The sequence below is a fragment of the Elgaria multicarinata genome, chromosome 9 (genome assembly GCF_023053635.1).
Source record: "Elgaria multicarinata webbii isolate HBS135686 ecotype San Diego chromosome 9, rElgMul1.1.pri, whole genome shotgun sequence".
NCBI classification, from domain to species: Eukaryota; Metazoa; Chordata; class Lepidosauria; order Squamata; family Anguidae; genus Elgaria; species Elgaria multicarinata.
In genome coordinates, this window is record NC_086179.1 from 52192944 (window position 1) to 52209259 (window position 16316).

At 45.2% G+C, this 16316-nt stretch overlaps 1 protein-coding gene across 6 annotated transcripts in view; it reads left to right on the forward strand.

Moving 5' to 3' along the window:
- Positions 1 to 1313: 1313 nt before the first annotated feature.
- KCNC2 (potassium voltage-gated channel subfamily C member 2) overlaps positions 1314 to 16316 on the forward strand; it is a 110776-nt gene continuing 95773 nt past the window's right edge. For all 6 annotated transcript variants that reach the window (XM_063133864.1, XM_063133860.1, XM_063133858.1 and 3 more), the window contains exon 1: positions 1314 to 2060. In XM_063133864.1, coding sequence (XP_062989934.1) covers positions 1323 to 2060 — 738 coding nt within the window. In that variant the 5' untranslated portion in view covers positions 1314 to 1322. The remainder of the gene's footprint in view (positions 2061 to 16316) is intronic.

The following is a 16316-nucleotide window of genomic DNA, read 5'->3' on the forward strand; positions in this document are numbered from 1 at the left end:
ACCCCACGGCGAGTCCCGAGGCAGCTGCGAAGGCGAGCGCGTTTGCAACGGGAAGGCGAGCCTCCTCTTTCTCCCGTGTCACCAAGGTATTGAGGATGACTGTGGTGGTGGGGAGGGGGAACCATAGCAGCGCCTGTCTGGCTGCCACCCGCTCATCTACCCACCTATTAACCTACAGGTAAAGCCCTGCGGAAGGTAGTCGTCCACGGGAAGCGCCCCTGGAGGGTGTGCCGCCCGCTGCTCGAGGATGTTGGGGAGGGGTCGCGCGCGGATGGTGTGTGCCCCTAGCCAAGCCCCGATGCCCCCTGTGGGGCTTTCTGTCTTAGAAGATGGACAAATGGCACCTCTTGTTCACTCTTCGCTTTTGTTCGGAGAACTTGCCCGAAAGAATTCGGAGAGAGAGAGGAGGGATGAGCAGGGTTGACGAAGGTGACTGCTGAGGGCCATCAAGGAGAAGCGGCGTTATTTCGGTTTCAGCCGTGCCTGTGTTGGAGGGCGGGTGGGCGTTTATAAGAAGAAGAGTCCAGATCGTCGCTGGCGGAATGGTGGTGGCGGCGGCGGCGGCGATGGGGGAGAAGATGAAGGCGGAGGAAAAGAAGCCCTCTGAGAACGGGAGAGGCCAGGGAGGTTTCGAAGGAGCGCGGGGAAAAGGCACCGCTCTGGATCTTGCCCGGGAAAGCGCTGGCAGGCGCGCCAGGGGGGTTGGGCCAGGGCCGTTGGCGGCGCAACTTTCTCCTGGCTGGTGGCAGCGCGCCTACAAGGAACTTACACCGGGAGCCTAAAGATCTCCCATGCGGAGGGTGGCCGGAAGGGATGGGATAAGAGGGGGATTCCGTTGAAGGAGAAGGGCGGAGGGAAAGAGGCGGGAAAAGGGAAACGAAGGCGCCGACACGGAAAGGTCTTTCTGAAGATCAGGATCGCGGGTGCGAGCAGGAATCGGACCCGCGATCCTGATCTTCAGAAAGACCTTTCCGTGTTGGCGTCTTCGTGTCGGTGCGAGCAGGAATCGGACCCTAACGAATGTGCGCAGCTTGGGCAGAGACCCCCCTCTTGGCCGGGATCAGCAGCAGCGATCCCTGAACCAGGCTGCCGGGAGTCTGCCAGCCTCTTCTTGAAGGGCTTTGTTCCGTCCCAGAGGACGCGGCGATGGGCGCAGCAGCCGGTTTGAGCGCCGCCCCGTCTCCTCCCTGCCACCTCCGCCCCAGCCGGCTTCCTCGACAACCCGTGTTTTCCGTCCAGCGGGCAGCCTAAAAATAACAGCCCTTTTGCACATTGTCGTGTCTCTCTTTCTTCTCGCCCGCAGTCATGTCTGAGCCACAGAGATGGGGAAGCTCGAGGACAACGAGAGGGTGATCGTCAACGTCGGGGGCACCAGACACGAGACCTACCGGAGCACCCTGAAGACCCTGCCGGGCACCCGCCTGGCTCTGCTCGCCTGCCAGTCCCAAGGCGAGTCCCCGGCCGGTGCCGGCGCCGGGGAGGAGCAGCGCCACCAGCCGCCGCCCCTGCCCGCGCCCAACCCGGGCCCCAACCCCGGCGGCGGCGGCGGCTTCCTGGACGGCGTGGGCGGGAGCAGCTGGAGCCCGCGCAGCGATGGCGGCGCCGCCGCGGCGCATGGCGGCAGCGGCGCGTGCTGCGAGTTCTTCTTCGACCGCCACCCGGGCGTCTTCGCCTACGTGCTCAACTACTACCGCACCGGCAAGCTGCACTGCCCCGCCGACGTGTGCGGCCCGCTCTTCGAGGAGGAGCTGGCCTTCTGGGGCATCGACGAGACCGACGTGGAGCCCTGCTGCTGGATGACCTATCGGCAGCACCGCGACGCCGAGGAGGCGCTCGACATCTTCGAGGCGCCCGACCTCATCACGGGCGAGCCGCCGGCCGACCCCGACGACGAGCTGGCCGCCAAGCGCCTGGGCATCGAGGACGTGGGCGCGGCGGGCGCGGCCTCGTCCTGCGCCGCCAACGGCTCCCCGCTCGACGGCAAGGGGGGCCGCTGGAAGAGGCTCCAGAAGCGCATGTGGGCGCTCTTCGAGGACCCCTACTCGTCCCGCGCCGCCAGGGTAAGGCCGCGCCTGCTGCCTCTTTGCCTCCTCAAACCATCCTCCGGTAGGAAAGGCACGAGAGAAGACAGCCTGATCCACACTCACTTGGGAGTAAGCGCGATTGCGCGCAGTGGCACCCACTAATGAGGAGACGTGCCCAGTGGAGGCTGGTGGCTCCAGTGTCAGTGGGGTGGCGAATCCGCTCCAGAACCAGTCGCACCTTAGAGAGCTCTTGTAGAGTTCTGACTGAAACCCAGAGCAAATTCATTGCTCCACTGACATTGAAGCTGTCTAATTACACTGTGAATGTGGCTGCTTACATTCCTGTAGCATTCTAAGTTTTTGAAAGGGGCCTTGCAGTGCAGTCTACTCAGAAATAAATCTCATTGAGTTCAGTAGGTCTGACTCGCTGCCAAAGGTGCATAGTAACGTCTTTACTTTGCTCATCTTTACCACGACTATTTGAGGTATCTTCACGCTGGGGGACTGGGGCTGATAATGGAGATTAAAATAGATGTGTCACCTGCAGGTAAGCTGCATACTCAGGTACATGTTTCAGGTGAATTCCCCCCATGTCAAAAAAGAACTTGCCATGTGTTCGCCGCTTTGTACGCTAGTGGCTAGTGGTTAGTGGCGTACTAAACAGTTGAACTGCTGGTATGTTAGCCTTACACCACAAAGGGCCGGTGTCCATGGAAAGTGACAGGTACACATGGGAAATTTATGCACACAAGCTCTTTACCCGTAAGTGGTGTCATATCTGTTCTGACTTGTTGATGGCTCCTTCGTGCTCTGTAGGTACTGTGAGATGTGAACTCATGTCTTCCACATGGCAGCCCAGCAGCTCATTACTAACCAGATGAAACTGGTTTCATGGTAGCCTTGAACGAAAAAGGGCAGAGACTTTTGAAGCGTCATTCAGTGGGCAGGGAGACTAGAAGGCATGTTTTCCATGCAAAGTAAGAGTAACCCAGCAACTCAGTACTGCACTAGCAGGCCTTAATAACCATAATGGTACTGTAGGTGCATGAAAATGAGGGTTGGAACCTTCTAGTACATACTCTAGATTTGTCATCCGTAAAATGGTTTTTCAGTCGTTTTGATGGGCATATAAACCTTTGAGAAAACTTGATCAGAATAGGTTTTCTGTTCAAGTTTCCCAGAAGACATTGCATGTTGTTATCTTGCATAAGTCTTGCACAATTGAAATGCCCAGCCATTGAAAAGCAGTGTTGAGGAAGAAAACCATGGACTTCAGCATGCTAAGCACATGTCTAAAGCTGCCTCAAGTTGTCTGGAATCCAGCAAGTCATGTGGATGAAGTGGGGCACTTCAACTTAGAAGGAGTTGTCAGCAGGCACCTTCGGAAATGATGCAGAGAGCCAGTGGTGTAGATTCGCTTGCACTAATCTTTCTGCGGTGTAGATGAGCGGAGATTAGTGCAGGCTGGAGCACACCAAATGACTGAACTTGTGTGTATGTGGGTGGGATATGGAAATACTAAAACAAAACTTTCCGTTCTCAAAATCAAGGGAGGTCAGGATATGGTTTGGGGACAAAACATGGATAACACTTTGTGGGTTCTTCAGGAACCATCTCATAGATGCTAATTTTTTCTTTGGCTCTGGCCATATTGTTCATCCATGTCTGTATCTTCCCTTTTCTGTGTAAGGGCCAAAGTACATGTTCCCTAATGTTTTCTCTTTTTTAAACTTTTTTGTCAACCCAAACCATTGGATTTTAGTGGGAAAATAGCGGGGGAGGGGGAGGGCTGCTTAACTCTTTCGCTTCATGCCTTTTCCCCATTTAGAATTGCTCCCCAGCTAAGCTACTTTTTATCCCCCAGAGAAAATTGTATATATTTGGCCTTTCACCATATGAGTGAAACTTATATATTACTACAGTATTCTTCATATGTACAGGAAGGGTACAGTATACTCAGCAAGGAAAAAGTATAAGTAGAATATACAACAAACACATTGTTCTTAAAGATCCAATACTTCTACACCTCTAGTCCTATTCAGCATATGCCTGAATAGAGTTCATGAATATGAGTAAGGGGGATGGACCTCACACCATGATCCCTGACTGTACTGTGTTGAGCAGAGAAGATTGTAGCAGGTTTCAACTTGCATTTCCTGAACACAGGCAGAAGCTTCCATGTGGCTGGGAAACCTACTTTATCAGAGTTCTGGACTGCATAAATGGTTCTACTTGCATCTAAGGAAATGAGTGTGGAACCTGCGGTAGACCTCTCAGCTCACCATGGGGAGGTTGGGGACGGGTTTGGCAGATGCAAGAATGTTGGGGCAGGGACAATGCATTCAGCCCCTGTGTAACACCTGAATAGTCCCATGGTGAATGGTTGTGAATAGTATGGAAGTACTCTACTGATTCTTAATGGCTCATACAGTAAGACCACTTGTCTTTTGAACATGGCTAAAGAAGAATAACGCATACAACACTATATACGTTTGCTCTTCATTTATTCAGTGTTTATCTTTGAAATTATGGTCTTCCGCATACCAAGGAATTGTTCCTGTGGATGTAAACTTGTCTGATGCTGCCTCTCATTGAAACCCCCCATCTTAGGAGGGTTTGTCCATTTATACTATGCTGACATATATGTTGGGTAGCTTATTCTTAGTTTTCAATCTTTACAAATGGGCCTAGTCATGGTTGGTGTGTGGGGTGCAGTGAAATGGATAGTGTTGGATTTAGACTGGTGAGATGAAGGTTCGGATAGTTCAAATAACTTCTCAGCTACAAAGTTCATTACTTAGTGAGTGGCCTTGTGGCAGTCCTTATTTCCTAGCCTAATCTACCTCACAGGATTCTTGTGAGGATAGAAACAATAAAAAGATGCATGCACTCTTTTCTGAGCTCCTTGGAGGAGAGATGGGATACAAACATGGTAAATAAGACACTTTTATATTGTATTGATATATTATTATTGGCTGCCTTCAAAGCCTAGTATGAAAAAGTAGGGTATAACATAAACCATCAATAGTTCAGATGAATGAAATAAGAATTGTAAAGCACTTTTCATATTAGGGTCCCAACTCATAACCCAGATTCAGGCTGTAATCAGCTACCTACTTACTTAGGCATAAGCCCAACTGAATAATAAGTCTTACAAATGGCTAAAGATTTGTAGGACTGGACTGCTAGAAGACTTTGATAATTTAAACTGAACTTGTTCCATGCACTTTAATGACATAGTGACTGGGTTCACACAACATGCTAACCCATCTGAACACAGCACTTTTTCTGCAGGGTGGCTTGTTAACCATGCTGTGTGGTTTATTTTTCTGGAACACCATAGCATGTTGTTGGGTTGTTCAGAGTAGTTAACAAGCTACACTGCATGGTTAATGAGTAACTCTGTGGAACTGTGCTGCGTATAGACAACACAATAACCCACCCTGCGGAAAACATGCTGCGTTCAGACAACACAATAACCCACCCTGAGGAAAACATGCTGTGTTCAGACAACACAATAACCCACCCTGCAGAAAACATGCTGCGTTCAGACAACACAATAACCCACCCTGCGGAAAACATGCTGCGCTCAGACAACACAATAACCCACCTTGCGGAAAACATGCTGTGTTCAGACAACAAAATAACCTACGGTTCAACAACCCACACTGGATGGGTTAGCCTATTATGTGAACCCTGCCAGTGACACCTTATATCCAGGTATTCTACTTGTACTGATTTGAGGATTGCAAAAGTTTAGCACAAATGTTTAATGACAGGAAATGCTCAAAACCCAAAAATGGACTGCGCTAGTTCTGTCTAAGGCAGGGGTGGGCAACAACCCCTATCCTCTGGTGCAGCTCCAGCTGTTGAAATTCACAGCAGGAAAAAAAAGTAGTTTGTCACCGGATTTCAGTGGCAAACCTCTACAGAGGTTTAAAAACAACAAATTTAGCTTGATGTGTGAGTGCCAGTCTCCTGTGTAGATGAGAAGATTTTTCGGCATATACATGCTATTTTGTGCCTTACCATTGACTATTTCTTGATCACTGGACTGCCATGTAGTAATCATGATGATTAAAAAAATCCCATTTACAGTGAATTATTTACTGCTACAGCATGTAATAGCAGTTTTTTTAAAAACAACAACAACACCCACCTGTGGTATCATTCTCTCTATCCCAAAAGAGCACATAGAAGTGGCAACAGTTACCCATTAGGAAAATAGTGATGACCTCACCAACTGTTAAGCTAGATCTGTCTTTCCCAACCTAGCATTCTCCAAATGTGTGTAGCACCTTCCAGATCTGGTTGAGAAAGGCAGATTGAGACACTACTTGACCTTGTGTGATAGAACCTTTAGTTTTTGGTGCACATGTACTCCCTTGGTAGCCCTTTATGTGTCAGAAACCTAGTTTGAAGACATCCTTACAGAATATAGAGGTATCCTTAAAATTGTAGGAGTTATATCAGAAGGACACATTGGTGAAGTTCACTTTGCTGTTACCTAGATGCTCATTTTCATTTTTGTTGAGAGCAACCCTATGCTTTCATAGCAAGTGGTATCCCTGGGGCGCTGACTGAAGTTGATAAAAATGTCCTTTCTTTATGTCCTATTTTCATTTTTTACATCCTCCAAGGATGCAAGTATAATGTTAATCCTAAATACACTTACTACAGAGTAAATGCTATTGAACTCAGAGGAACTTACTTCTGAGTAAACATGCCTACAACTGCTGTGATGGAAAGCTGATCTTGATTTTTCCCTTGTCTTTGGATAAGTCTTTGGTTTCACAAGGTAATTTGTGATTAAATGCAAAATCAAAGGAGTAGGTGATTATATTAAGTTATCTTTAGATGGGAATTTTAGCCTCTGTTTTATTTTCTGCTTTTGAATGTGACCTTGGGCTTCTGATTTCAGTAGTCATCGAGGTACATTCTCTGATCTCCCTTATTTATTGCCTAAGACTTAGTGCAAATTGTTGACATTTTCTCGTTTAAGACTTGCATGGGGTATTGTTGTGGGAAAACAGGACATGAGGGAACAATCTCTTATGAGTTTTGCTGAATCACATGGGGAATGCCCAGGCCAACACTATTCATTGCTGGAGACAGATTATACTGGCATGGTATCTGTGATCTAGTGACAGACATCAGACAAGAAATTTAAATGTTCTCCAAGCCATGTGGAGCTCCCAGCATGGGTGTGATTTTCACTAGCAGCCCAGCAGCTAACAGTGCTTGAATTGGGCCACTGTTAACTGCACTCAGACAAAGCACAGTGCGAAGAACACTATTTTAAAAAGAAATATATGATTAAACTTCAGTTTGTTTGTTTTTTAAATAATCTTTCCACCTGCATTGTTTTTCTGTTCAAAATTGCTGTCCAGCACTACAAATACTGGCGTGGTTTGTGTGTATGGCAATTCTGGGCCAATTAACCTCCCCCCATCCCATCGTGCAGGAGGGGCCCATGGCTGCTCTTGCTAACCAGTGTGTGTGGGTGTCCTATCTATATGCACCCAAAGCCCTGCGGTGGCTGCGAATCTGCGCTGTGTGCATCAGTTATATGATGCAGCCACAGATTTGCAGCCACCGCAGGGCTTTCCCACAAAGCTGTGCTGGAAAAAAGTCAGGAACATACCCTGACTTTTCTAGTGGGAGTGAGGTCACCCCAGCTCTTCCGCCATCTGACCTCGCTCCGCGGCTGATCCAGGAGACAGTCCTGGTGGAAGGCAACTGGTGATTGTTCACCAGAAACCAGGAAGAGGACAGGGGGTGGCTCGAGTACCCGGATGAACGCCGGAAACCCCGTACTCCCTCCTTGACATTGGGATTGCCTGACGCCAACCCAGGTAAGTAAAACAGCGGGGTTTGGGGGGAAAGGCGGCACCAACTCGGCGCCATGAAGACAGTGCCCTGGTGTAAGCATATGATTTAATGCACATGCTTAACATAATATATAGTTTGTCTCATGGATAGCTGTCGATTGGAGAAGGGGATGTGTGTTCTTTGATGTAAATCTTATTTTATTCATGTGCAGTTTTATACAGATTAAGGCGGCAATTCTTAATACACTTACTAGGGAATAAGCCTCACTGAAATCAGTAGGATAGGCCTTTAATCAGAAGTGTGCTATTAATTAATACAACTTAAAGCTCAACCATGAAATTGAGAAGCACTTTAAAAACTGGGTGACAGCCCTGTTATTAGGTGTTATCTGTGTTGTAAGATGTAGGGAACCTCTGTGACCTGTATTGGAGACCAGAGACATATGTTGGGAGCAATACAAGGCAGATGTCAGGCTGAAACATTTATTACTGGTTTTTCCCTTAGCATCCCCCTGCCACCATCAAATTTTGGGGAAACATCTCCCAAACATTACCTCTCAAATCTCAAATATTACACCTGCAGCAAAATCTTACCATGAGGTGGTGGTTCTGAAGAGCTGCTACCATAGACCTTGACTAGAGGAGAAGCCTAGTGCAAGAAATAAGTTAGTAGAGTAAAAGTGCCTTATTTATTATGTTCCAAGATCTCAGTCAGTTTAGTCAATGAATGCAATCCAATGTTAGTTTTTCATTCAGTAAATTAGAGAAAGTATTTCACAGTGGGAGAGAGTGGGCTATTAGAATATATTAGATAATGAGGAATGTGCCGTCTGCCCCTTCTTTACCCCGACTTTCACCTGTTACCCCTCATGCCTAGGACAAGAACCCTAAGAAGTGAAACATCACTGCTGTACATGCAGTGTACAAGTCAGCTGTGTGCACAATTGTGTGTCAAAGCTGTTACTGTTGCTATAGTTTCTAGCTTGGGGAAATGGGTACTGGATATAAGGTGCTATTGTACAGGGTAACATATACAGAGACCAAGCTGACACATGGATTTAACGCAATAACACAAAATAAAAGTATATTATATACAAGATGATGTTTCAGTGCTATAGATGTTGTTACTATTTACTTGGATGATTAATACTTAACCTAAGCATAGCTCAGTAACCCTCTAAATCCTCCCTCAAAACTAAGATGATGCTTCGCCAAACCCCAAGCCCAATTTACCCCAAAACTGAACTGACAAAACAGAAAAACCCTCCTCTGACCACATGCACTCACCTCTCCCCACCCAGATAGAACCAAACCATTCAAACCCACATGCCCCCTCCTACTCACAGTTGACCTTTTCCTTATCTGTACAGCCAGTACCTGAAAAACTAAATACATTCATAATAATATAATAAAACAGGTTAACTGGAGAAACAGGTAGTTTTGTCACAAGGAGCTTACATCCATTTGGGATGTAAGTAAAGTCCTTGAAAATTTATCAACTTTCTGAACTTAGGTGAGTTTGATTGTCTCAGGCAAATATCTTTAAAATATATTGATAACTATATAGACTATAATTCATCAAATAGTTCTAACAATTTTCAGTTTCAGCACTATTGATTTTTCACATGGCTTCAGTTAACCGGATCTTCATCTGTAGCTCTGTCGGATAAGTAGCATGACATATAAAAGGACCTTTTCTCCAGAGATCAATGCATGAAGGCAGTTTGATCACAATGGATCATCTATCTAACTGCATGTGGGTGAAGTGTGGGCAATTTCTGCAGAAAAAAGCAGGAGTGCTTGTTAATTTTAGCCTTCTATGAGTCATATTGTGGCTTCATGTTTATCAAGGACAGTTGCTTTCATATAGCATAAAAATGCCCCAGAGAATTTTCAGGTTCAGTCAACTTTGTAACGCTTAAAAGTGTTCTTATATTTCTGAAGGCATCTTTTCCTTCCCAAACTGTATTTATTATTTTTCAAAGTTATAACAGTCTTTCATTTGTAGGCTTCTCATGTAGCTTTATTGCTGAATACGTCTACACCATATATAACTGAAAATATTCTAAGTGCAGGTAGTTACTCAACAATAAGTGCCAATGATCTTCACTATGTTTCAAGCAAGTGCCACTTTGGATCTAGGCACCATCACTGAGGCCACTGTAGAGGGGGGGGCTCTCCTCTTCCCCTCCAGGCTAGCAGTGACATTGTGCACCGGACTCATCTGAAGGCCTTTTTGGACCTCTGCTCCCCATCCTCTCCATTTCATCTAAGCAAGGCATCTTTGCTCAATTACCTACTCACCACGCAGTCAAATTTTGACAAGCTCACATGGATTGGGCTGCATATTTTTCTCGTCACTGAAAGTGGTCTGCTCTACTGAGTGCTGCAAAATCTTCCAATGCAGGTCCAGGTTGCTTTCTTGCTTGCACATTCAATTTTCCGTTCATATCCAGCACTTGCGCTGTGACCCCAACAGCTAGACAATCATGTTGCACTTTGGCTCTTGGATTCTTCGCCAACCCCAGCTAATTGGCTGGTTGCTTCTGTATTTTCCTCTCTCTATCCCTGCAGTCACCTTACAGCTGATGCACAGCAGGTCTCCTGACTCCCCACCCCTGAAGCCTCCTCCTGTAGCCCAGATCATGGCAGCTGACATACTGCTAAAGCAAACAACAAGGCATAGCTAGAAGTTCCTGCTGAGAGTGACCTGCTACTGCAGAAAGAGAGAGAGAGAAAGATGCAGGGCATGTCTAGGCTAGGCGATATCCTAGGGATCGCTCTGGGATCATCCCGGTGCATCCACATGATGTACAGGGGATACGGGGGCAGGGAGGGATGATCCCTCCCTTTCCCTGGGATAGCCGAGACGGCTTTAATCCCCACTTTTCACATGGTCTCGGGATTGTCCAGAGATCTCGGGACGTGTAGGCAGCCATCCTGTTTCTTCCCGGCTCCTTGTGGGCGTGGGGTGTGATGTCCTCTTCCTCCCGGGACATCGCATGCCACGTGTAGACTGAGGGGGAGAATCTCGCGATCACCATATCACGAGATCCTCCCCCTCCCCACCTTAGGTCTAGACATGCTCGCAGAGAACTGCACTGGACGTGATTGGGAGCTGCCAGTGGCCCTCATGCCTTTCAATGAAGCAAACTTTTTCAGTATATGTATACAGGATTGACTTTATGATCTTAGCTTCGATTGGGTCACCTTAAGGGATGTAGATACTGTTACATATTGTGTGTTAGTGAGATAACTGAGATTAGCAAATGTAATCAGTTTCCTATTTGGCAAGCCTCAATATTTGTCCAGGTTTCCTGTCCTCTTATAAAATAAATGCAAAACAATGGCATATGCAGCCTTTTATGGCATCCCTTTAGCTTGCTTTTTTTCAGTTTGGCATATGTAAATGCACCAGTCCCCACCCAACCCCCTGCCCAGTAAAATTTACTTTTCCAGATGGCTATATGCTTGTTATCTGGGGGTATGGAGGGGGGCGGGGAAGAGAAAATAATGCTGTTGAAATCATAATTACAATATAGCAGTTTGATATGGCCAAGGCATAGTTGTTTTGCATCAGTAAATACAACTGTGGAATGAGCAGGTAAATGTTGTTTTTTAAAAAGGAAATCCTTAAATATACGTTTTTACTACTGTTTCAACTGAACAGAAAGCATGATCCACTTGCACCAAGGGGCAGTGCCTATGTACCGAGATCTTGATAGGACTCAGTAGAAACTATTCCCCCCTCAACATATCCACACAGCTGCAACAAGACATTAGGAGGAATGAACAATCGCATATATCCTCATTTAGCCATTTTTCTCTGTGTCTTGCAAGTGACTGGCTGCATGGAGCTGAGGGGCATACAGAGACTTCCCTTTCCTCCCTACAATCCTATTACGTGACCTGCCTGTGTGCACAACGTTGAGGGAGAGAGGGAGGGAAGAAAGTGAGTGTCTGTTGAGTCCCATTGACACCCACTCCCTTGGTGTGAGTGGATATTGATGATTCAAATGCCTTCTGTCCCAAGGAAATAAACAGGAGCTCCTTTACCATTATGGTAAGAGAAGCTTACCATACTCGTTTAGAAAACAATGTATTTGCATAAACAATCAACTTTCTGCCATGCTATTTGAAAATGATTGCTCCTTAGGGACATTTTGTTACATAAAAGAGAAGCAAAGGGGCTTTTAAAAGCAATAAATGACAAGCATGCCTGCTGACAGTTCTATTCTGGTTCTCTCTCCCCCCCCCCCCCCCAGTATTTTCCAATGGTGGTATAAGTCAAAATTTAGAGAATTGCAGTAGCTGACTGTTGGAACGCTCCTGCAGTAGTTTGAGAGACTGGCAGTTGGAGGGTTGGCTGGCACCTGTTGCTTAATAAGTTTAGGAATGTAAGAAAAATCAGCTCAGTTATCCTATTGCTTGGACAGTATATCTTTGAATTGATATGTGAAAAAGGTAAAATAAAAAAAGATTCCTTCCTGCCCAACATCTGCATTTCCCTCCTCTAGAGCCACACTGTCTAATGCTCTTCTTGTTTCCATGGAAACAGGTCAGCATCTGCCTTGTTTTCATTGAATACGGCATCCTTCTGCCATTTATGAACCTTTAAAGAAACCCACCCCATTTTTGACATAAACATCATGTAGACGATCTGATCCATTATTTCCAATGATAGCTGTGTGTGAATGTATGTGCATAGGTCCAGATTCAGCTATAGTGGAATAACCCAGAGAAATACCTCAGTTATGATTCAGTCATAGTTTGCATTAGTGAAGCAGGGAGAAGAACTTGGCTTGAAATTGTTATGCTCCCATATGCAGCTACTGATAAATAAAATGTGGGCTTCCGTTTCATTTGGAAAGCCCTACCAACATTATGTTTTTCTTTTTTAATGGTTAAACAGAAAGAATATTCTCACATATTTCAACACTTGTTTATACTTAAATATTTTTTTTAAATAAAAGCATTTCAAAAATCCTATCTAGGAGTGGAGTCTCTGTGAAATGAAAATAATCTGAGATAATGCATTAAAAATATCTGAGATAATTCTTCGGATTGTGACTCTGATGCTATAGATCTCTGTATTGCATCATCTAGTAATGATGAGATACAGCGAAGGGAAGGTGATGTAAAAATCCCATGCGCTTCATCGCTTAGGTGCCAGGGAAGGTACTGCTAGAACCTAGAATTTTGTATATTTTCCAGCCTTGATAACCAGCACATTGAAGACACTGCCATTTTCTGGTTTCTTCACAACTGGCATAACAGAGGTCAAGGGTGTGCCCAGTAAGGAGTTTACCTAGAATAAAATCTTTCTCCAAAAAAACAAAAGAAAATTCCAAACACTGCCTTGTAACTCACTCTACTACCCCACCCAATTTTTGTGTGTAATTCAAGAGCTTGAGATATTTGAAGGGGCAGCATATTAGAGTATCTCATATGTATTATTTGCATGCCTCTCTGCACAGATAATAGGCAGAACTAATACATAGCCCACAGCTGAAGTAGGCCTGTATCAACTATGGAAGGGTAGTTGGAAGTCTATGTGCCTCTCAGTGCCTTTCGAAATTTATGGGTGTTACCCATTTTGATGGATGGTTTGCAAAGTGAAGAACTGTTGATGTTGGCTTGGTGGACATTGCCACCAGATGAATGTTGCTAATACAATAGGATAACTAAAAGATTTCAAAAACTCCAAATTGCAATCCTTTCCTTTTGTTGAAATGGAAAAGAAGTTAGTGTACAGAAAGTATGGAAAGCCACACCTGTATAGTAAAACAGCGTAAAAATGCAGCTTTTTATACTGTATTTTGTATTTGTGCTTTTAACCTGTTGGTTGTTTTATGGTTTTAATTTTTGTGAACCGCCCAGAGAGCTTTGGCTATTGGGCGGTATAAAAATGTAATAAATAAATAAATAAATAAATAAAAAGACAAAACTATCTGTACTTTTTGGGGGAGAGCGATTTTTGAAAAACTGTATCGGGTGGGCAACTTGTGGCTCTTCAGATGTTTTGGCCTACAACTCCATGTTGGCTTGGGCTGATAGGACAAAAAAATCTGGAAGGCCGCAAGATGCCCACCCCTGAACTATGGTAATAAAAAAGCATATATAATATATTCTGTGTTAATCCAGTATCTCTTCTTATTGTTGACACAGCCTTCTGCAGTCAACAAGGGATTCCTTTACAACCTTGAGGATTCATAGTGGGAGTGCTTGAGATGTCTAAGTACTTCTCCTGGGATCTTGTTCCTACGGTATGTGGCAGTAAAAAAAAGCACATAATGTGTTTTAATTGTAGGGTTAGTAGCATCTCTAGCTATGTTATATGCACACACAGGAAGATGCCTGTAGTGTTATCTGCATAGTAGAATTATAATTTTCTTAGTTAAATTGTCATTTTCTGTCCTAAGGCCAATACTTGATACCCCTTCCCCTGTTTGCATGATGAGCTTCCTTCTCCTAACCTATTATCTGGTCCTAGAGCTAGCCAAGCTAATGCTGTTTAAGCTAATGCTGTAACTGGTCATGTTTAGGGTGGAGTTATTTCTGATTCCTGATAAGGTAGGTTTTACAGGAAGAGACACCTATAATGTGAACTGCTGACAGAGGCCAGAAAGCTGGCCTGAGAACTATTTTCAGTTTGTAGAAGGATATGCCAAATGAGATGTATGGCCAAATTAGCAATATTATTACTGGAGCACACAGAATTGCCCTTGACTGTAAGGGGTGGGTTTCATTTCTGCTTAAAATAGGTTTCTTTTTTTAAGGTTTAGGCACATGTGTGTGATTACTATTCTTTTTACTCCTTTGCCTTATTGAAGTCAGGCACTATAAGGTACTTGTTGAATAGGCATGTGCAAGTTCTTCTGTGGGGAGGAGCATATGAAGGAGGAAGAGTATGAGTTTAGCCAGTAGAGGCTGGCGGCTCAGAAGTCAGTGGGGCAGTAAATCTATTCTGGGTTTCAGTCAGAACTCTAAAGGAGCTATTCATGTTCCTTGGATAGTGCCTTTAGAGTTCTGACTGAAACCTGGAGTGGATTTACTGCCTCGGTGATATTGGAGCCACGAGCCTTTAATGGGTTTAGGGTAGTCTTTTCCAACCTAATGCCCTCTAGATGTTTTGGACTTCAATTTCTGTCATTCCAAGCCAGCATCGCCAGGGGTCAGAAATCCTGGGAGTTGTAGTCCAAAACATCTGTAGGGTGCCAAGTTGGGAAAGTCTGGTTTAGGGGTACAAAATGTTCAATACAGGCTACCCAACTGTCTTTAATTCAGCTCTGTTGAAATACGATGGATGGCCTGGGAGAGGAAGCAGACATCGCTGCTGCCCCCTCTTCCCCGGCCACTTGTAAATGTTACTTAGTTTTCCTTGGGCATCTGTTTGTTTAGTTACTCTGCCATACAGTAGGTGCTGCAGTGGCTGGTGAAGTACTGCAGTGGGTAGGAAGAGCCTGTTGAGCAGTAAAGAAGGAGGAGGAGAGCTCTCCTGCCCTTTCTGGTGTGAGTTGTGAGGCAGACATATTAGCAGGGGGTGGCTGGAGTCAACATCATGCTGGTCTGCTAGCACTTGGGCTCACCTAGCTAGCTTGCATCCATACACCTGCACAATGCTGACTCCAGGCACCTACTGTCTCCACTGCTTGTTCATGTGTCCCATTGGTAAGGACATGGGATCTCCTCTCCCCGTTGATCATGGCTCAGAAGTAACAGCATCTTACTACCCTTCTCTCTATCACACTACCTCACTGGTGGCTGCTTGTTGCTTGTGAAAGGGCAGTCAGAATGCTATTTAAGAGCCATGAGTGTACATGCATGTTTCTTAATGGATGATAAAATGATGCCATTGATTTTGTAGGGAGCATTCTAGCTGTTTGTTTTGGCAGTCTGTGAAAAGTGGGAGTCTACACTTCTAACCTGATGAGGTAAGACCGGCTGCCAGACACCCTTTGCTCTATATTTCAGAAGTAAAGGTGCCACCAATCAAGTGATTAATACTAACTCTTAGTCTGATGTGTTCCTATAGAGATGGACAGCCCCCACCCCGTTTCTTTACTCTTAAAATTGTGGCAGGATGCACCAGGTAGTTGAGGCATGAGTAAGACCAACCTTAGGCAAAAGAACTAAATCAGCTCCAGATTCTGGTTCAGTATGTTTGTTCAAGAAACATGCTGAGAGAAGTTCAGAAATAGTTACTTGTTTTTTAAAAAAAATAAAATGAAACATAGAATTAACCAGCTAAGACTTCTATCAGGAACTTAGAATAACTTGTCTGAGCAACTTACTGGGGTAGGGGCACCTAGGATTTTGCAATGTATTTTAGTCTTGACCCTTTATCAGCTACATGACACAAAGATATAACAAGACAGAAACTCCCACAGGTTGGAGATTCAAACTGACTTATCAGTAACCTGAGCTATTGAGCTTGCATCCTCCAGGTAATTCCTGCAGG